General features: G+C 45.0%; 1 protein-coding gene across 1 annotated transcript in view; it reads right to left on the bottom strand.

The window, feature by feature from the left end:
- CEP43 (centrosomal protein 43) overlaps window positions 1-5613 on the bottom strand; it is a 41926-nt gene extending 36313 nt beyond the window's left edge. Inside the window, exons 1-2 of the mRNA XM_017861630.1 lie at window positions 5293-5613; window positions 4692-4745 (exon numbers count right to left, since the gene is read on the bottom strand). Coding sequence (XP_017717119.1) covers window positions 4692-4745; window positions 5293-5394 — 156 coding nt within the window. The 5' untranslated portion in view covers window positions 5395-5613. The remainder of the gene's footprint in view (window positions 1-4691; window positions 4746-5292) is intronic.
- Window positions 5614-22475: the final 16862 nt, after the last annotated feature.

Here is a 22475-nt window from a genome sequence, read left to right as displayed (position 1 = left end):
GTTTACCCTAAAAACAACTACAAAATATAAAGTTTAACGTTTTCATCGATAAAATTATGGTATTACAAAATCCATTCTATAACTGTTAATTACTACAGGACTTACTTTGTACTATTTAGTAATTTCTCAAAGTTAATATAACAAAACCATATATGAAGATTTGTATTTATTTTTAATTTTAAATGTTTTATAAACTGCTTTTGAAAATATTTTCAAATACCTGTGTGAAATAAAATTAAATGTCAACAACTGTTTATTATTTCAAATATATGAAGTTTGATATTTTGTCATCTCAGGTATCTACCATTTATAGCATACTTATTATGAACAGGAATTTAATTATACACTTGTAATTCCCAGTTTATCCATGAAATGTGAGATGATCTTATGTGGCCCATAGGCCAACGTATTTTTGTAATTATACATTTATTTGAATAAGTATGGAAAAAATACTTCTAGACCATCAAGCCTCTGATTGTTGCTGAGAACAGGCTATAATAGGTAGCACATGGTAGGGTTCCTTAAGACCACATTAATTGCTGCTACAGTGGCAGCCTCATACACTGCTGATGGGAATACAAAATGGCATAACGAGTTTGGACAGCAATTTGGTTGTGTTTCTTAAAAGTCACAAATATTCCTAGTATGTGACCTAGTCACTTCACCCCTACTGATTTTCTCAAGAGAAATCGCAGATCCAAGCAAAGACTTGTACATGACTGTTCACAGAAGCCTTACTTGTAATACTCAAAAACTGGAAACAGCCTAAATGTCTGTCAATAGCTAATGGCTAAACTGTCATATCTATACAATGTATTAATGAAATGATTTATTAATACATATTACAGTATGAATGAATTTCAAATGCATTATGTTGAAGAAACCAGACCAAAAAAAAGAGCACATACTACATGATTCCACTTATATAATTCTTAAAAAGGTTTGGGGTAGGGGAGAGGGTTACAAAAGGGGCACAAGGAAAACTTTTGAAGGTCATGGATACGTGCAGTACCTTGATTGTGGTGATCATTTCACAGCTGCATAAATTAACTATTAAAAAATCAAACTGTACATATTAAATACTTTAACTTTATTGTAGGTCAATTATACCTCAATAAAGTTGTTAAAATAAAAGACAAGGAGAGGAGAGATCATAAAGGTAGTTGGTAGGCTGGTTTAGGGAATTCTAATATATTAAGTCAACTGAAATATTTAAAGAGAATGGAGGGACAAGATCAGATGTGTACTATAAACAGCCAATCTAGGAGCAATGTGGAAAAATGACTTCAGGGAGATGGTGAGGGACACCACGGAAAGGGAGGCTGGCACGTAGGAAGGAGATAAAGCAATCTGGAAAAGAAAAAACAAGCACAAAGGAGGGAGCAGAGCACTCCCTTGGGGCCACTTCAGATACACACCTGACAGACACAGAGCCAGGTGATGACTGAGCAGGAAGTAAGAAGAGCAAGGCTTAAGAAACACTTAGATTTCTTGCCAGATAAATGATGGTCCCACTAAGGGCATAAAATAGTGGGCAGTTTAACACACAGGTCTGAAGCTCAGGAGAGAAATATGCATGCAAGTTACAGGACTGGAGTTATTGGATGAATAAGGTTAGTCTGTGAGAGAGTACAGAATGACAACTGTGGATAAGTCTCAGTCAGGTGTACAGGAAAAAGATCATGCTAAACAAACCAAGGAGTGTTCAAAAAAAGAAAAACAGAACAGAAAAGGTCTCAAAGGTCAAGGACATTTTCAAGAAGGAAGAATCAAGAATGTCAATTACAGGCCTAGCGTGGTGGCTTACACCTGTAATCCCAGCACTTTCGGAGTTTGAGGTGGGAGGAATGCTTGAGCCAGGAGTTCGAGATCAGCCTGGGTAAAAGGAGAGACCCCATCTATACGAAAAAAAATTTTTTTAAAAACTAGCTGGGAGTGATGGTGCATGCTTGTAGTTCCAGTGAGGCAGGAGGAACTCAGAAAGCTGAGGCAGGAGGTTGAGGTTTCAGTGAGCCATGATCATGCCACTCACTCCAGTCTGGGTGACAGGGTGAAACTTTGTCTCAAAAAAAGAATGTCAAATGCCACAATCATCAACTAGGATAGGTAGGAACTAAAATATGCTCACAATTAGGAGACTCCTCTTGACTGCAGCATAAGAAATTACTTAGGGTGGTAGTGGTAGATTTAAGATTTTTTTTTTTTTTTTTTTGAGGCGGAGTCTGCTTCTGTCGCCCGGGACTGGAGTGCAGGTGGCCAGATCTCAGCTCACTGCAAGCTCCGCCCTCCCAGGTTTACGCCATTCTCCTGCCTCAGCCTCCGAGTAGCTGGGATTACAGGGCGCCCGCCACCTCGCCCGGCTAGTTTTTGTATTTTTTAGTAGAGACGGGGTTTCACCGTGTTACCAGGATGGTCTCGATCTCCTGATCCTCGTGGTCTGCCCGTCTCGGCCTCCAAAAGTGCTGGGATTACAGGCTTGAGCCACCGCGCCCGCCAGATTTAAGATTTTAAGGGAAAGGGATTGGCCGGGCACGGTGGCTCACGCCTGTAATCCCAGCACTTTGGGAGGCTGACGTGGGTGGATCACGAGGTTAGGAGTTCAAGACCAGCCTGGCCAAGATGGTGAAACCCCATCTCTACTAAAAATACCAAAAACATTAGCCAGACACGATAGCAGGTGCCTGTAATCCTAGCTACTCGGGAGGCTGAGGCAGGAGAATCGCTTGAACCCCACCCAGGGGGCAGAAGGTCCAGTGAGCCAAGATCGCACCACTGCACTCCAGCCTGGGTGACTGAGTGAGACTCTGTTTCAAAAAAAAAAAAAAAGATTTTAAGGGACTAAGGGGAGGCCAGGACGTAATAAATGGAATAAGCTTGCATATTCTTTTAAAATGTGGTTGTGCACGCCTGTAGTTCCAGCTACTCCAGAGGCTGAGGTGGAAAAATCAAGCCCAGGGAGTTGAGGCTGCAGTGAGCTATGACTGCACCACTGCACTCCTGCCTAGGCAAAGGAGTAAGACCTTGTCTCAAAAAAACCAAAGCAAAGCAAACCAAACCAGGTTTTGAAGGAAAAAAACCACAGTGGTATTAAAAGCAGAATGTGAGTAAAGGAAAACAGTTTACTCCTAATAGTTACTTAAACACGTTTTCATGCTCAAAAGAAAAGCCACCAGAAAAGGATAGAGTCAAAGATACAGTAAATAATTAAAGACTTGAAAGTATACAGAAGACAGAATGATTATTCTTAGGACAGAGCCTCTTCTAAAGCAGTAAGGAAAGAGGTACAGATCAATATAGACACAGGTAAGCATTTCCACAGGTGAGCAATAGATTGAGGGACAGGAGAGGAGGACATAAAGTTAGGATCTAATGGCTTCTACCTTCCCTGTGGAGGATGCGACAAGACCAAGTGTTCAGAGAGAAGGAAGCAGGGGTGACACAGAAGGCTACTGCACAGGTAGGGTGAAGAAGAGAGCTGCTGGGCCTGCTCAGGACCTAACCAGGTTGGTACCTGCCAATTTGCAACATCAGCAATCCACATGGTTGACTGACTCTTCTCCAGGAGCACATATGTGTAACATGGGAAGAGAGTTAGTTTGCTGGGTTAAATGATCATTGAGATTTCTTCCAGACCCCGTATGACTGTAAGGCAAGGTAATTAGGGGTCCAGACCCATAGGATCCAGAACAAAACGCCGCCAAGAGAAGACTGATGCCTGCACAGACATGGAAAGGGCAAATAACTGAAGATTTGATGAAATTCGAGATTAGGTATACAGGTCTAACGAAGTGAGAGGACAGGAGACTGATATGTCATAAAGCAAGAGTTTAAGACTTTGATGATGGTTCTATTCTTGTTGACAAATTCCAGAATATTTACTCAGGATGGTTGGTGGGACTCAGAAAAAGTTAAATTACCCACGTAAACACAGAGAAGTGGTTGCACTTTTAAAATAATCACTGTCTTTTTCATTGTCAAAATAATTGAGTGGTCAGATAATTTTGGGAAAAGTTGCATACTACATACCCCGTTTCATAGGAATTAATAACATATTAGCTTATTAAAAGATCTGAGTGAACCTGCACTTAACACATTGATAATGAAACCATTTCTTCAAGAAACTCCTATGAACTTTTGTTTCAGATTTAGCATTGGTATCAGTTACTGTGGTACCTTAACTTTAAGATTACCCCCAAATTCAAAAGCTATACAAAAAAAGAATAATTTTGGCTCTCTTTCAATATAATATAATCCTTAACAGTTCAAAATTATCCCTAGCTATACATTACTATAAACTATTTTAAGACAGTTTTAATGAACGAGAAATTAAGTTTTCTTTTGTTTTTTGTTTTTTTTTTGAGACGGAGTCTTGCTCTGTCGCCCAGGCTGGAGTACGGTGGCCGGATCTCAGCTCACTGCAAGCTCCGCCTCCCGGGTTCACGCCATTCTCCTGCCTCAGCCTCCCGAGTAGCTGGGACTACAGGCGCCCGCCACCTCGCCCGGCTAGTTTTTTGTATTTTAGTAGAGACGGGGTTTCACCGTGTTCGCCAGGATGGTCTCGATCTCCTGACCTCGTGATCCGCCCGTCTCGGCCTCCCAAAGTGCTGGGATTACAGGCTTGAGCCACCGCGCCCGGCCGAGAAATTAAGTATTAACGAATACAGCCATGTTAAAATCTGGAAACTTCATACCTCTACTTTTTCTTGCTCCTCTAGGGCTAAAAACACAGCTGCTCGGAGTTCAGCCTTAAAAAAAAAAGTTAAGAAACAAGAAATTACCATTTCAAGACAATTTTCACAACAAGCTCACATTTAGCCAGCAACAAACACGAGCAAGCCAACGAGCTGGGCGGGCAGGTGCAAAGGCCAGAAACGCCTTCCAAAACGTTCTCAGTCACACAAGCTCTGTGACCCCCAGGCTTCGACTGGACGCGCTGCTTTCCCGCCGCGGATCATGCCCGAGTCTGAGGAAGAGACGCTGGGGCCACGCTCCAGGGCCGAGTTGCGAGCCGCCCGTGTGGCCCCTAGGCCCCACGGTCCCGCCCCCACGGAACGCAGAAGGGGACGGACCAGGCGCCCCGAGTCCGCGGTGCCCTCCGGGACCACACGAACAAACGAGCCGACCTCCTCTGTGGGGCTGGCAGGACGGAGGCCCTGCCGGGGCGCGCCCCCAGTGCCCCCCGGCCCCGGTCCCTCGCCAGGGAGGCGGCCTCCTTGCCGCGACCGTTGTGACGACCGCTGTCCACGCAGGCCCTGCAGATCCGCCAGACCCGGCCCCAGCCTCCGGCCTCACCTTGATGCGGTTCAGGACCCCGCTGTTCTCCAGCGTCTGCACCAGAAGGTCCCGCAGCTCCGTGTCCTCCTCGGCCACCACTGCGGCCGCCGTCGCCGCCATCTTGCTTCTCCAAGACAACCGCCCAAGCCACGCTAACGGCCAACGGCCGCAGCAAGGTCCGATCGGCGCGCGCGCTACGCAGCCGACGCAGCCAAGGCCCCGCCCCGTCGCCCAGCGCGCTATCCCCGCCCCCTGACGACGGGAGGCGGGGCATGAAGACCTCGGGGTTGACGCTGGGCACCCGGCCTTGGTGAGCGCCGGACCACTGAACCGCGAAACTTACGGTGGGCGCTGGGGGCGGGGCTTTGGGGCGTGGGTGGGCACGAAAGGGGCGGGGCGGCGAGGCGTGCGGGGCGGGGCGTCGGCGGGGCCTTCAGCGGCGAACCCGTTGGCCGCCGTCGCCTGAGGCGCGAGGTTTGAACTCGGCGAGAGGTGAGGAGGAGGCGGCCTCGCGCGTGGAGAGCCGACTCCGCCGCCCACGGCCGCATTCCCTAGCAGCACAGGATCACCGGAGTCATATTATTGACGTAATTAAAGCGTACTAGCCTAGAGCCGGGCGGACTGCGGAAAGGAGGCCCCGAGACCGAACCTGCGGCCCCTGCAGCCCCGCGGGCGTCGGGAAGGGACTCCCGAGAGGTCGCGAGAGGCGGAAGGCCCTGCAGGTTGTCACCCAGAAATAATGTCCTGAGGCCCCCAGGCCAGGCGAACGGACACTGCTCGGCCAGGGTCTCCGAGGCTAACCGGAGAGGCACTAGGCCCTGGTGCAGGGGCGGGACGGCCCCAGGAAGAGCCGAGGGCCGAGGAGGGCGTTGGGTGGGCTCCGCGCTGCCCAAGCTGGGGCAGCAATCTCCACTCCCTCCTGCCTCGCGGCCCTCCGCCGACCTCCGGGCGCCGGCGGAGAGTCCTGGACCCCTTCCGGGCCCTGGAAGCTCCGTCCCGCCGGAGACTACGCGCTCTCCTGGTATCCATCCGGCCGCCTGGACTGCCCCGCGCCCCTCGCCTTGGCAAAACCAGCTCCCCAGACCGAGTCCTGCCTTGGAGAGTGCGGGTGCGCAAGGTCAGCCGAGTTGTCGGTTTCAGGGTGCTCTACTGTATGGCAGCCTAAGCCGAGAAGTGCCCGAGGCCAGGCTCCAGCAATTGAGAGGCTGATTTGGCCACGGTGAAGGACGCGTCCGGAGGAAGGAAACAGGAATCAGAAACGGGCGGTGGCCGCGCCTCTCCCGAGGGCTTCAGCGCCTCAGGGTGGGCGGGAGGGGAAGGTGGCGGAAAGGAGCAGCGGGAGCCGCCGCCTTAGGGAAGCCACGGGAAGACAGCTGGCCGTGCTGCGATGCGCAACCCTCTCCCTGAAGCCCTTGGCTCAGGCGCCAAAGGAAAGGCTCCTTCGGGCAGGACTCAGCTTTCAGCTTAGGTTTTTCTCCTTTGGCTGAGTCAATTGCGGTGCCGAGTTGTATTTTCCTTTCACAGAGGTGTGTCCAAGAACCATTCTTGGGAGACCCCTGCCGGCCGCTTTGGGATGGGGCCTGTCTGCCCATACTGCCTTCCAAACGCCTCTGTGTGTTCCTGTATGTGGGTGTGCACAGACCACAGGATGTCCACACTGGCTTCCAAATGCATCTCTGTGTTTCTGTCTGTGGGTGTGTATGCACGTGTCACGTGTACACACAGATCACAGGGCATCCACACTGGCTTCCAAATGTGTCTCTGTGTTCCTGTCTGTGTGTGTGTGTACACATGTGTCACGTGTATGCATAGATCACAGGCGTCCACACTGGCTTCCAAATGTGTCTGTGTTCCTGTCTGTGGGTGTGCACGCACGTGTCACATGTGTACACACAGATCACAGGGCATCCACACTGGCTTCCAAATGTGTCTCTGTGTTCTTGTCAGTGGGTGTGCATGCATGTGTCACGTGTGTGCACACAGATTACAGGGCATCCACACTGGCTTCCAAACACCTCTGTGTTCTTGTCAGTGGGTGTGTATGCATCTGTCACATGTGTATGCACAGATCATGGGTTGTCCACACTGGCTTCCAAATGTGTTTCTGTGTTCCTGTCTGTGGATGTGCACACACATGTCACGTGTATGCACAGATCAGAGGGTGTCCACATTGGCTTCCAAATGTGTCTCTGTGTTCCTGTATGTGGGTGTGTATGCACATGTCTTATGTACACACAGATGACAGGTCATCCACAGTGACTTCCAAATGCATCTCTGCGTTTCTGTCTGTAGGTGTATATGCCCATGTCACGTGTACACACAGATCACAGGGCATCCACACTGGCTTTCAAATGTGTCTCTCTGTTCTTGTCAGTGGGTGTGGATGCACGTGTCACATGTGTACACACAGATCACAGGGCACCTGCACTGGCTTCCAAATGCATCTCCGTGTTCCTGTATGTGGGTGTGCGTGCCTGTGTCACATGTGTATGCACAGATCACAGGGATTCCACACTGGCTTCCAAACATGTCTCTGTGTTTCTGTCTGTGAATGTGTATGCAGGTATCAAATGTGTATGCGCAGATCACAGGGCATCCACACTGGCTTCCAAACACATCTCTGTGTTTCCGTCTGTGGGTATGTACACATGTATTGCATGTGGACATTGCAGCCTACCTAGGAAGAGGCTGAAAGAGGTAAGGGTCATGAAGGTGCAGTGCACTGTTGTACTGTTTGCGCTTTGTGTGTGTTTGGTTAGTTTTGCAAGAACATGTTGGTGAAGGAGAGAGAACCCCAAACAACTGATGAGCAGTGCTACTGAAACTCAAATATACACAGGAATAACAAGGAAACATGCATGAAAAAAAAAAAAGCAGATTCTGGAACTCCATCCGCCTGAGATTGTCACTTATGGGGTCTGCAGGAAGTTTCAGGAATCCGCATTTTCTTCTAATAAACGTGATCTACAGGTTATAATTTGAGATACAAATAGAACATATACAGTAAAAATTTGAAGTTTCCTGCCTAGCCCAACTCTTCTCACTGGTAGTGTCTGTTAAATTGGAAAGATATCTCTTTCCAGACATATTAATACCTTTTATACAGTTGACTTGAACAACATTAGTTTGAACTGCTTGGGTACACTTATATGTGGATTTTTTCAGTAAATGGAAAATTTTGGCAAAGGCAACAATTTTGTGAAAACCTCACAGATGAATCTCTTAGCCAAGAAATATAGGAAAAAAAGAAAAGAAAAAGCTAGATATGTCATGAATACATAAAGTATGTGTAGATACGAGGCTATTTTGTTATTTACTACCATAAAATATATACAAGCCTGTTATAAAAAGTTAAAATTTATCAAAACTTGCACATACAAACACACAGTTACAAGGCACCCATTAGGTTCAAGAGAAGTGTAAACAGTTGTAAAGATGCAATATTAAATCATAACTGCATCAAATTCACGGTAGTACATAGTGTACTACTGTAATGATTTTGTAGCCACTTCCTGTTGCTATTCCAGTGAGCATCAGTGTTGCTGGTATTGGGTAAAAATTCCAAGTAACATAATCATCTCTGAGTGAGCAGTTGATCTCTCCAGTACATTGCATATCACAGTAAAAGGTAAGCTCTTGAGGTTCTCACGTATTTCTCATTGTGGTTAGTGCAGTACTGTAAACCTTGAGTAACACCATGGGACCCTTATGAAGTGCCATTAGTGATGCTAGAAATGCTCCCAAGAATCAGAGAAAAGTTAATGACATTACAGAAAAAGTTGAATTGCTTGCTATGTATTGTAGATTGAGGTCTGCAGCTAAGGTCGCCTGCTGTTTAAGATAAATGAACCCAGTATAAGGACTGTTGTATAAAAACCAAAGGAAGTTTATGAAGCCATCATTGCAGCTACACCAACAGGCATGAAAACCTTGCACTTTTGGGGAAATAACTTTTTACTTCATATTGCAAATGTAACTTTTTGTGGGTGCAGGATTGCTATGAGAAAGGCATACCTATATAATCTAATATTCAAGAAGTGGTGAAGTCATTATCTGACAAAGCAAAAGGAAGATGAAGGATGGTATGATAACTTTAAAAAGAGGTTTGGCTTTCAAAAAATGTCAAGATAACAGGAGAAGCAGCTTCTGCTGACCCAGATGCAGCCGACGAGTTCCCAGACACCATTAAGAAAATCATTGAGGACAAAAGGCCAAGCTTGGTGGCTCACACCTGTAATCCCAGCACTTTGGAAGGCTGAGGAGGGTGGATTGCTTGAAGCCAGGAGTTCAAGACCAGCCTGGCCAACATGACAGAACCCTGTTTCTTCTAAAACTACAAAACTTAGCCGGGTGTGCTGATGCACATCTTTAATCCCAGCTACTGAGCAGGCTAAAGCATGAGAATTGCTTGAACCCGGGAGGCAGAGGTTACAGTGAGATTGCACCACTGCATTCCAGCCTGGGAAACAGAATGAGACTCTCTCTCAATAAATAAATAAATAAATGAAAATTTTAAAAATAGAGAAAATCACTGAGGAGAAAAGATATCTGCCTGAACAGGTTTTTAAGGCAAACAAAAGTGACCTATTCTGGGGGAAAATAGTGCCACAGAGGACATTAGGAAGAGAAGCGAACATCAGGATCCGAGGCAGGAAGGGATGGGCTAACTGTACTGTTTTGTGCAAATGCAGCCAGATTTATGATGAGGACTGCCCTTAACTATAAAATTGAGCCTTGAAGGGAAAAGAAACACCGCCTGCCACTCTTGGTTGTACAGCAAGATGGCTGAGCAGCAACTCTTTTTCTGGATCAGTTACATAAATGCTTTGTTTCTAATGTCGGGAACTACCTTGCCAGTAAGGGATTGCCTTTAAGGTTCTTTTGATATTGGACAATGCCCCTGGCCATCCAGAACCACATGAGTTCAATACAAACACGTTGAAATGGTCTGCTTGCCCCTAAATACAACATCTCTAATTCAACCTCTAGATAAGGGAGTCATAAGGACTTTAAGGATCATTACACACAGCACTCTGTGGAAGAGAACCCCAATTGAGAGAATATCATGAACATATGGAAGGATTACACCACTGAAGATGCCATTGTTGTTTCAGAAAAAGCCATGAAAAGCCACCAAGCCCAAACAAATTCCTGCTGGAGGAAACTACAGATGTTGTGCATCACTTCACAGGATTTATGACAGAGCCAATCAATGAAATCATGTGGATATGGCAAAAAAGGTTTCAAGATACGAATCTTGGAGAAATTCAAGGGCTAAGAGACACCATACCAGAGGAATTAACAGAAGACCACTTGATGGAGATTACTCCTTCTGAACCCAGTGCAGATTATGAGGAAGAAGACGCAGTGCCAGAAAACAAATTGACATTAGACAATCTGGAAGAAGGGTTTCTCTTATTCAATATGGCTTTTGACTTCTCTTATAACACGGACTTTTCTATGAAACAGGCACTGAATCTAAAGCAAATGGTGGAAGAAAGATTGTTGCTAAATGGAAACATATTTAGAGAAATGGAAAAGCAAAAAAGTCAGACAAATTATGATGTTATCTCCATCAGGTTACACTTATTGTGCCTGCCTCTCCTGCTTCCTCTTTCACCCTTTCTACTTCTGCCACCCCTGAGACAGCAAGGCCAACCCCTGCTCCTTCTCAGCCTATTCAAGGTGAAAATTACGAGGATGGAGATATTTATGATGATTCACTTACACTTAATGAATAGTAAATATATTTTCTCCTCATGATTTCCTTAAAACGTTTTCTTTAGCTTACTTTGTTATAAGAATACAGTATAAGGCCGGGCGCGGTGGCCCAAGCCTGTAATCCCAGCACTTTGGGAGGCCGAGACGAGCGAATCACGAGGTCAGGAGATCGAGACCATCCTGGCTAACACGGTGAAACCCCGTCTCTACTAAAAAAAAATACAAAAAACTAGCCGGGCGAGGTGGCAGGCGCCTGTAGTCCCAGCTATTCGGGAGGCTGAGGCAGGAGAATGGCGTAAACCCGGGAGGCAGAGCTTGCAGTGAGCTGAGATCCGGCCACTGCACTCCAGCCTGCGTGACAGAGCGAGACTCCGTCTCAAAAAAAAAAAAGAATACAGTATATAATACATGTAACATACAAAATTGCCAGGTGCAGTGGCTTACATCTGTAATCCCAGCACTTTGGGAGGCTGAGGCAGGCAGATCACTTGAGACCAGGGGTTTGAGACCAGCCTGGCCAACATGGCAAAACCCTATCTCTATTAAAAATATAAAAATTAGCCAGATGTGATGGTGCGTGCCTGTAATCGCAGCTACTCGGGAGGCTGACTCAGGAGAATCCCTTGAACCCAGGAGGCGGAGGTTGCAGTAAGCCGAGATTGCATCACTGCACTCCTACCTGGGTGACAGAGCAAGACTCCATCTCAAAAAAAAAAGTGTTAGTTGTTTATGTTGTTGGTAAGACTTCCAATTAACAGTAGGCTGTTAGTACAGTTTTGGGGAGTGGAATTTCAACTGTGAGGGTCTGTGCCCCTAACCTCATGTTGCTTAAGGGTCAGCTGTACATAGAATAATGTTACATACGCACACATACTTCCTCCCACTCCGTAATTTGGATCCTATGCCTATTGTCTTTTAGTTTACTAAAGAAGTCCTGATCATTTTTTGATGTTCATACATACTGTATAGATCCTACCTCATTTGATTTGACTCCTGCAAAATATTTGTTAAGGGTGTTCTAAAAGTTACTTTTTGTAGTTAAGCTACACTTTATTTCCATTTGTTTGTTATGGAAATAATGCATAATAAAAGTTAAAAATCCAAACAAAAGCGGGGAACATATTAAAAGAGTCTCCCGCCTACCCTTCCTACCTACCCACCTACCTTATCTGTTACCATATCCTAGACCCAACTGCAATTAACAATTTCTGGTTTTAGTTCTTCTGGTTCTTTTCATTATAACCTCAAATACCGCACATATACATCTTGATTCACCAGCTGAAAATCCTTCAAAGGGACGAAAACTTATTCTTAGCTCCTAATTTAAAAAATTGTATTTTAGTTTTGCTAGAAGCTTTCATGACTTTAGGTTGTTTACCTAAATCATTATTTATAAATTTTACACACTGTGTATTGGCTGCCTACTAGGGGAGGTGAGGAATTGGTGCATTCTTACTTTCTCTTGTCTTTTCTTCCCCTCCTAATTTTGTTAGTTTCATTGTTATTTTTAGTCTGTCAAGAATTTGCATTCTTTTTGTAAGTAAAATTACAGACATCCCTTGATATCCATGGGAGATTCGTTCCAGGACCTCTCGTGTACACCAAAATCCACACATACTCAAGTTCCACAGTTGGCCCTGTGGAACCTGTGGATATGACCATTGGCATCCCAAGAATACTGTATTTTCCACCTACTCTTGGTTTCAGTTGTGGAACCCACTGATATGGAGAGCCAACTGTATATATTGAAAAAAATTTGCATATAAGTGGACCCACACTGGTTCAGACCCCTGTTGTTCAGGGTCAGCTGTATGTCTTTCCAGCTTTGTGCATTGATTGAAAAACCAACAACAGCATAATATTAGGGCCATAACAGATCTGTTAGGCCAAGCCCATATGCCCCTGAACAGAACTTTCTGCACATTGAGCCAACTTCTAACTGCTAGCACCTGAAGTTATTTGCATATCAGCTTTCTTTGTCCGCCAGAACCTGCTTTGCCTGCATTTTGGGAAGACCTAAAGTGCCAAGGAATTAACACACCCTGAGAGTATGCTCAATCGAAGGCAATGAATAGAAAAAGACCTCCAACTGCTTCACCCCTGGAGTTCAGGGAGGTAAATCCAAGGTGTGTGCTAAGGAGGTGACAATGTCAGACACACACACCTGTTATGAGAGTTTCCTGATTGAAGAAGAAAGAGGCATTCCAGGCAGAAGTAACCAAACATACAAAAGTGCAAGACCAAGAGGCTAAGGCAGATTTCTCTGGCAAGAAGTGGCAGGTAGTGTGATGTGGCTGGAGATGAAGAAATGACTGGATTGGGAAGGACTTTATCCACCAGTCTAATGAATTTGACTTTCATCCTGAAGATGTGAAATAGTGTGCTAAACAAGTTTAAAAGCAGTTTGTCATTAGCCTATTTGTATTTAGAAAGAGCACTCCTGAAGCAAGGAGGGGACGAATGAATTGGATGTACTGACACTGGAACAAGGAAATTATTCCAATAGTCCAGAGAAGAATTAAGGACATCAACTAAGATTGCACAAGTGAGCACGGAAAAAAAGAGGATGCATTTGAGAAATATAAATATTGGCCAGGCGTGGTGGCTTACACCTGTAATCCCAACACTTTGAGAGGCTGAGGGGGTGGATTGCTTGAGCTCAGGAGTTTGAAACCAGCCTGGGTAACAGGGCAAAACCCCGCTCTACAAAAAATACAAAAATAAGCCAAGCTTGATGGCGTGGCCTGGGATGGAGTAGTCCCAGCTACTCAGGAGGCTGAGGTGGAAGGATCACTTGAGCCTGGGAGGTTGAGGCTACAGTGAGCCATGATCTTGCCATTGCACTCCCACCTGGGAGACAGAGTGAGACCATGTCTGAAAACAAAAACAAAGCAATATAAATATTGTATTAGGGTTTACCAAAGAAACAGAACCAATACGATATATGTATGTGTATGGGTGTATATATATAAGGAGATTCGTAAAAGAAATTGACTCACAAGATCATTGAGGCTGGCAAGTCTACAGGATGAGCCAGCAAGCGGGAGACCCAGGAGAACTGATGGCTTGGTTCCTGTCCAAAGGATAGCAGGCTTGAAATCCAGGAAGAGTCAATGTTTCAATCTGAGTCTGAAGACAAGAAACAAGCTGATGACCTAGTCAAAAGACCAGAAGGCAGGAGAGATTCTTTCTTAGGGAAGATCATCAGTCTTTTTGTTTTATTCAGGCCTCCAACTGTTTGGATGAGACTCACTCGAATGTTAGGGAGGTCAATTTGCTTTACTCAGGCTATCCATTTAAATGTTAATCTAATCCCCAGACACCTCACACATACACCCATGATAATGTTTCAGCAAGTATCTGGGCACTCTATGGCCCAGTCAAGTTGACACATAAAATTAATCACAAATATGTTCCAGTAACTTAGTTTTTAAATAACTAGATTCTTATGAGAATAAACTCAGGATAGGATAGGGGAAATGCTTTCTGGCTTTCCACTTGCTTCTTCTTGGAATGTCACTTTTTCTTAAATTTAAAAATTTAAGGCCGGGCATGGTGGCTCATGCCTGTCATCCCAGCACTTTGGGAGACTGAGGCGGGTGGTTCACGAGGTCAGGAGTTCGAGACCAGCCTGACCATCATGGTGAAACCCTATCTCTACTAAAAATACAAAAAATTAGCTGGATGTGGTGGCACGTGCCTGTAATCCCAACTACTCAGGAGGCTGAGGCAGGAGAATCACTTGAAACCTGGGAGATGGAGGTTCCTGTGAGCCAAGATCGTGCCACCGCACTGCAGCCTGGGCAACGAGAATGAGACTCCATCTCAAAAAAAAAAAAAAATTGAAAATGTGTCTTTAATCATTGAGATAGTCTTTCAGTCTGCACTCAGTAATATTAATGCTTTCATAAATATTGAAAGTCATCTATCCTGTTCCCATAAAGATCAGGATAGTTTAGGTAGTCGAGAACAAATAAGGTTCTCAATGGCCTATTAGTTTTTTTGAATGTTTTATAGATTGTTGAAAAGACAGTAGCAGGTTGGGAAAAAGAGATGAATTCCACATTTTTCTGGTACAGTACAACTTACTGAAATTGCTTTCTTATTTCAACAAGGATTTACCAGGTTGTGTGTAGTGGTTAAAAGCATAGACTTTAGACCCACATTACATGGTTTCAAATCCACTTACTAGTTATGTTAACCACAGCAAGTTAGCTAATGTCTCTCTGCCTCAGTTTTCTGTTTGTAAATTAGGATAAAAATCTCTGTAGATGTGAATATGTGTAGCTAGATAGTAGATTGTATTCAAAATCTCAATCGTAACACAATAATAATATTAGCTATAATTAGCTGTTTTGAATATACAACCTAATTTCATTTTCTCCATGATCTGAGCTTGTTATTTATTTTTATTTATTTATTTATTTATTTATTCTATTTATTTTATCTTTATTTTGTGCAGACGGCGAGTCTCGGCTCTGTCACCCAGCTGCGAGGCAGTGGCGGATCTCAGCTCACTGGCAAGCTCAGCCTCCCGGGATCACGCCATTCTCCTGACTCAGCCTCCTGAGTAGCTGGGACCACAGGCGCCCGCCACCTCGCCCGGCTAGTTTTTTGTATTTTTTTTTTTAGTAGAGACGGGGTTTCACCGTGTTAGCCAGGATGGTCTTGATCTCCTGACCTCGTGATCCGCCCGTCTCGGCCTCCCAAAGTGCTGGGATTACAGGCTTGAGCCACCGTGCCCGGCCGAGCTTGTTATTTTTAAATAACTCCATTTAACAGATGAGACAGTGTTCCAATAAGCTAGGTAGTATGCCCACAGACACATAGCTAGCAGCTGAGATGAACCACCCAAGTCTATTTGGTTTTCAACTCATGCTCTTTCCATGATATTTTGCTTTCTCTCAATATTTATAGAATTTAATTTAATTGACAAGAATTAAATAATTTATTTTAGTTTTATTTTATTTTAGAGGAAATGATTGAATGAAGAGATACAGAAGTCAAGAGATAGAAAAGGTCATTCTAGGCCGGGCATGGTGACTCACACCTGTAATCCCAGCATTTTGGGAGGCCTAGGCAGGTGGATCACCTGAGGTCGGGAGTTCGAGACCACCCTGGCCAGCATGGTGAAACCCCGTCTCTACTAAAAATACAAAAATTAGCTGGGTGTGGTGGCAGGCGCCTGTAATCCCAACTACTCGGGAGGCTGAGGCAGAATCACTTGAACTGGGGAGGTGGAGGTTGCAGTGAGCCGCGATGCGCCATTGCACTCCAGCCTGGGCCATAAAAGTGAAACTCCCTCTCAAAGCAAAAAAAAATAAAAGCTACCTTACCAAAGACAGTCAAAATGAAGGCCACCAGGGGGCAGTGTGCAGCAGGTCAATGGGCAGAGAAGGTGGCTTTTTAAATTATTTTTCACTGTCTGCTGAGACAAAGCTGTTACACCAGAATATGCCACCCTAACATATGCTTCTTTGGTATAAGGATTATTTTGAGCTGAAGACAATTGAGAAGAAACAAATATAAGAAAAACTCTGCCTTCCCCTTCTTTGCCTAAAGGCAGGACATAAATTGATAAAAGTTCACCACCTGCCCCCACTAGAAAGGACAGAAGTAAATTTCCAGAGACAACTCTGGACACCATATCAACCTGGGGAAGGCACCAGAATACCCACACAACAAACGTTACTAACTAGCCTTCATCTTCCATTAGTTTCCCATTGTATTAGTCTGTTCTCAGACTGCTGTGAAGAAGTACCCAAGACTGGCTATTTTATAAAGAAAAGAGGTTTAACTGACAGTTCCACGTGGCTGGGGAGGCCTCAGGAAACTTACAATCATGGCGGAAGGTACTTCTTCACAGGAACGCAGAGAGAGAAAGTTCCAGCAGGGTAAATGCCAGATGCTTATAAAACCATCAGATCTCATGAGGATTCACTATCAATCAGGAGAACAGCATGGAGGAAACTGCCCCATGATTCAGTCACCTCCCACCGGGTCTCTCCCATGATACATGGGGATTATGGAGATTCAAAATGGGGGTTACAATTCAAGATGAGATTTGGGTGGTGACACGGCCAAACCATATCACCCATATACTTACTTTCCCACAGCTTGCTGCTCTAGAAACTCAGTCCTTTTCCTTTTTCTTCTTCTCTAAAATGTATTGGTCTTTTGTTAAAATGTTGTATACGCCCAACTTCTAACAACCCCTTGGAGTTACTCATGGCTGAGTGCTCCTGTGTGTATATGGGATGCATGTGTGAATAACTTCTGTTTGTTTTTCTCTTGTTAACCTAAGGGAGGAGACTACCCCTCATATTATCTTATTCCCAATTTCTGCCTCCAAAGAAAGAAGAAGTAAAACTAAAAGGCAAAATGAAAGCCACAGGCAGACAATCCGGCACCACACCCTGGGCCTGGTAGTTAAAGATCGACCCCTGACCTAAATGGTTATGTTATCTATAGATTACAGATATTGTATAGAAAAAAAATCCCTGTCCTGTTCTGTTCGGTTCTAATTACCAGCGCATGCAGCCCCAGTCACATACCCCCGGCTTGCTCAATCGATTACGACCCTCTCACGTGGACCCCCTTAGAGTTGTAAGCCCTTAAGAGCCCTTAAGAGGGACTTGGGGAGCTCAGTTTTTGGAGACATGAGTCTGCCGATGCTTCCAGCTGAATAAAGCCCTTCCTTCTACAACTCGGTGTCTGAGGGGTTTTGTCTGTGGCTCATCCTGCTACAAACCTGTCTTTGGCCAGTCTAATTTACAGGACCTCAGCCAGAGAACTAAGATGGGTAGAGGCGATACAGGAGATAGAAATAATTTAGGTAGGTAGATAGGGTGAAAGAGTCCCTGGCAAAAGCTTTCCTTCTGACAAAAAACAGAAGGTCAGAAATTACTTCCTTTCTAACCACAGGCAGTTCACATAAATCACTTCTAACAAAGAGCAGCCTCAAACATTGGACTATATAATGTAGATAAGCATCTCCGACACAGAGGGAGAGTTTCCTGGGTAATCATCAAACTTACATAAATGGGTCCCAGTAAAAACAGTAGGCTTTAGTGAGCACATTCCTTTCCCCTTTTTTGGACAGGGACACACTAAGGTTAGCTAGAAGCTTGCATGGTGGGGTAGGGGGAATGCCTGCAGCTGCAGGGAGATACCTGGGACCAGGCATGGAAACTCCCCCTCTTCTTGTTAGCACACACAAGGTGGAAGGAGATAGGCAGTGTGGAGTAGCCCAAGCTAAGAGCCTGCCTGCATGGTAAAAGAATGGCGTGGGGGCTGCCAGAGATTCCACTCTATACAGATGACACACCTGGTCCTAACCAGGTTTTCATGCCCTGTATAGATAAGATACTCACTCCCTAGTAGCTCATTTATAAAAACCCTTACATTTTACTGCAGTACAGCAACCTGTTTGGGACCCCTCTCTGTGACAGAGAGCTGTCCTTTTCCTTTTGCCTATTAAACTTCTCTAACTTCACCCTTTGTGTGTCTGCGTTCTTGATTTCTATGGCCATGAGACAAAGAACCTCAGCTGATATCCCAGACAACAAGGCTGCTTTAGAGGGAAAATGGATAGCTAATATTATCAGTTAATTGGCTATGTTAATTGATACCTTCAAATTAGATGTTTTAAAATAAATGCTGAGAACAATATGAAAGTGTTTTTCTTCTACTAGTTCTCTGAGGATTTTGTTGTTTATTTAGCTTTACAATGCCTAGCCCTCTTTATAAATGTAATTGTTGTGTTGCTAAGTGCATGTATACAAAAAATACGTTGGTTCAAAAGCCATAGGCCTAGTACCATAGCCATATATGGTACATTCAAACCTTAGAAAGGCACAATTCTCAGTGTGCCGGAAGCTCTGTACTGCTCCTTTTTAAAGAACGATTTTGATTTGAGGTTAACTCACTGTTTTGGCTCACTATTTTGACTCCCATTACTTCAATATCTGACATTCAGGCTCAGAATCTGGCCAGTATATCAGGACTGGAATTAATTGATTAACGCCATTAGATGGCAGTATTATTTTAATTCCAAAAATGGTTATAAATTCATTCTCTAAAATGTGTATGAAACAGAATATTGGAATGATTTAATTGATGACTCTAAGAGCACAAAAAGATTAAACAAACACACACAACACAAAGTTTGGGATATAGCCATTGGAAAAACCCTTGTTCTCTTTAAATTTTTTTCATATGTATGTATATTGCACATATTGCCAACCTCTTTACCTCTTTTCTGTTTTGTTTTGTTTTTTTGTTTTTTTGTTTTTTTTTTTGAGACAGAGTCTCGCTCTGTCACCCAGGCTGGAGTGCAGTGGCGCGATCTCAGCTTACTACAAACTCCACCTCCTGGGTTCACGCCATTCCCCTGCCTCAGCCTCCCGAGTAGCTGGGACTACAGGCCCCCGCCACCACGCCTGGCTAATTTTTTGTGGAGGCGGGGTTTCACCGTGTTAGACAGGATGGTCTCAATCTCCTGACCTCGTGATCTGCCTGCCTCAGCTTCCTACAGTGCTGGGATTACAGGAGTGAGCCACCGCACCCAGCCATTTTTTCTTTTTCTTTTTTTTCTTTCCTTGAGAAGGAGTCTTGCTCTGTCACCCAGGCTGGAACACAGTAGTGCAAACATGGCTCACTGCAGCCTTGAACTCCTAGGCTCAAGCAACCTTCCCACCTTAGCCACTGTGCCCAGCCTTCTTTTCCCTTTTGACTTTGTTCTATCACACTGACTCTAGAACTGTGCTTCTTTATTGGGGCGATTTTGCCCTCCCCCTGGGACATCTGACAAGGTCTGGAGACATTTTGGTTGTAGGTAGGGGGAGGGACACTCTGCTACCGGCATTTAGTGGGCAGAGCCCGGAGATACTGCTAAACACCCTGCACTGCCCAGAACAGCCCCTACCGCAAGGAATTATCAGGCCCAAACAAATACCAAGTTAGTTTTTAATTTCAAAGTTTATGTGTAACACTTTTTAGATATAAAAAATATTCACATATTAATTTGAGATACAAAAAATATTCACACATTAATTTGATCACAGGAAATTTTAAAGAAATTTAAACATTTTCAGAAAAGGCTACTTCAAGGTGTCATGATAGCTTTGAACCAAACATTAATGTTCTATATGACTTTGGGCAAGTCAGTCATATTTACTAGACTTAATAACCCACGTAACTGTTTGGACGAAGGGAGGCAAGATGGCGCAGTTCCGGGTTCTTCACTGTCAGCTTTCCCGCGCCCGGGAAAGACACAGGTGGACTGCTGCAGGTGCAACCCGACCTCCGACGGAGAAAAACCGGAACCCGCCTAGCCACGCCCACTGCCCTCCCACTCCCAGGCCCAGGACATAAAAGCCGCTCCCAGCTGGCGCGCTGCGCGCACTTCCTCAGCCCTCAGTCCTGTTGGGACTGTAGGAACTCCGCCGGAGAGCTCCACCAGGCGACTCCCCCAGCCTCCCCTGCCAGACACCGACGGACCTCACCCCTCCCCCACACCTTCTTTCCTGAAGCTGGGGACCAAAATAAATGTGCAGTTTTGCTCCTAGCCTTGCCTACTCGCTGGTCATTTAATACTCGCCCTGGTTTCCTGGAAAGCAAATCAGCTTCCTAGAAAGCAAATCAGCTTCCTGGAAAGCAAATCAGCTTCCTAGAAAGCAAATCAGTTTCCTGGAAAGCAAATCAGTGACGTTAACTGTTGGGGTTTTTTTTAAAAAACGTTTTATTTTGAAAAAACTTCAAACTTACAGGAAAAATGGCAAGAATACTATAAGTACTACCTATTTATTCAGATACACAAGTTGTCACAATTTTGCCATGTTAGCTTTATCTATTGATCAGTTTCTCTTTCAGTCTATTGACTTATCTATCTTGAACTATTTGGGATTAAGTTGTAGACATCAGATCCCCTTACCCTTAAACACTTTACATGTCTTCCTAAGAATAAGACCATTACTCCGCACAGTACAGTTATCTAAACCAGGAGACAGCATTGTTATAAAACTGTTACCAAGTGGCAAGCTGGTGCACTGTCCAGAGAGGGTGAGAGGGAGAGAGGACCTGATTTGTAACATTTGCCAATTCCCATGTGTGATGTTTTACTTTGATTCATAACTACCATAGCCCTTGTTACAGTCTTTTATTAAAACTTGGGGTGTGTTAGGCTGCAGGGGCAAGTCTCAAGAAACAGAATCTGTCTCCTGCCCTCCTTTCACCTGCCCCAAGGCAGGACTCCATCTTCTCCCACCTTTCCAACTATGGGTCTTAAGACTTTTCAGAGAGGGTCCTGCCCTACACACTGGTGGAAGGAATGCTGATGTCATGAAGCTTCCAAGAAAACTCAAGAGGACTGAGTTCAGAGAGCTTCTGGATAGCCGAAAGCATGGAGGTTCCTGATTCCTGGAGAGTGGTGCCCCAGGCATGGAAGCTCTGAGCCCCTTCCTCCGCACCTCATCTCTTCATCTGTATCCTTAGTAACATCCTTTATCATAAAACAGCAAATGTGTTTCCCTGAGTTCTGTGAGCCACTCCAGCAAATCAATCAAACTCAAAGAGGGGGTCGTGGGAACCCCAACCTAAAGCTCAATCAGAAGTTCCTGAGGCCCAGATTTGCAACTGGTATCTGGGGGTGAGGGCAGTCTTGGGGTCTGAGCCCTCAATCTGTGGGATCTGATGCTACCCCCAGAGAAATAGTGAAGGAACTGGGGTGGAGGTCCCAGCTTTGTCTGCCGCTTGGTGGTGGGAAGAAGTTCCCACACATATGGTCACAGGAGTCTTCTGTGTTAATGATTGCTATTGTAGTGTGAGAGCAGAGGAAAAACACAGTTTGAGAAAGTTTTCCCAAAATACCATGGTAAGTGGCACATGATGGCTGATTTCAGGTTATCAGCCACTTAACAACCAGCTCAAAACATGCTTTGCTGTTTAACAATCAGCTCTCAGGGAATCAGTGAACTGGTGAGCACAAAGCTACTGTTAACGAATCCATGATTCATATGCAAAAGTTACCAGCTGCTCCAATAATGTCATTAATAGTCAGGTTTTTTCCAAGTTCATGATTCGGTCTGTATCATCATCTGTCACATCTCTTTAGTATCCTTTAACCTGGAGGGGTTCCGGCCTCTTTTTGTCTACTGGGGCATTGCTGTTCTTAAAAGAGAACAGGTCAAGGCCGGGCGCGGTGGCTCAAGCCTGTAATCCCAGCACTTTGGGAGGCCGAGACGGGCGGATCACGAGGTCAGGAGATCGAGACCATCCTGGCTAACACGGTGAAACCCCGTCTCTACAAAAAAAATACAAAAAACTAGCCGGGCGAGGTGACGGGCGCCTGTAGTCCCAGCTACTCGGAGGCTGAGGCAGGAGAATGGCATAAACCTGGGAGGCGGAGCTTGCAGTGAGCTGAGATCCGGCCACTGCACTCCAGCCTGGGCGACAGAGCGAGACTCCGTCTCAAAAAAAAA

Source organism: Rhinopithecus bieti, unplaced genomic scaffold, assembly GCF_001698545.2.
Source record: "Rhinopithecus bieti isolate Rb0 unplaced genomic scaffold, ASM169854v2 scaffold_62081, whole genome shotgun sequence".
NCBI lineage: Eukaryota > Metazoa > Chordata > Mammalia > Primates > Cercopithecidae > Rhinopithecus > Rhinopithecus bieti.
The sequence above is the reverse complement of the archived record's forward strand: the minus strand, read 5'-3'. Positions and strand labels throughout refer to the sequence as shown.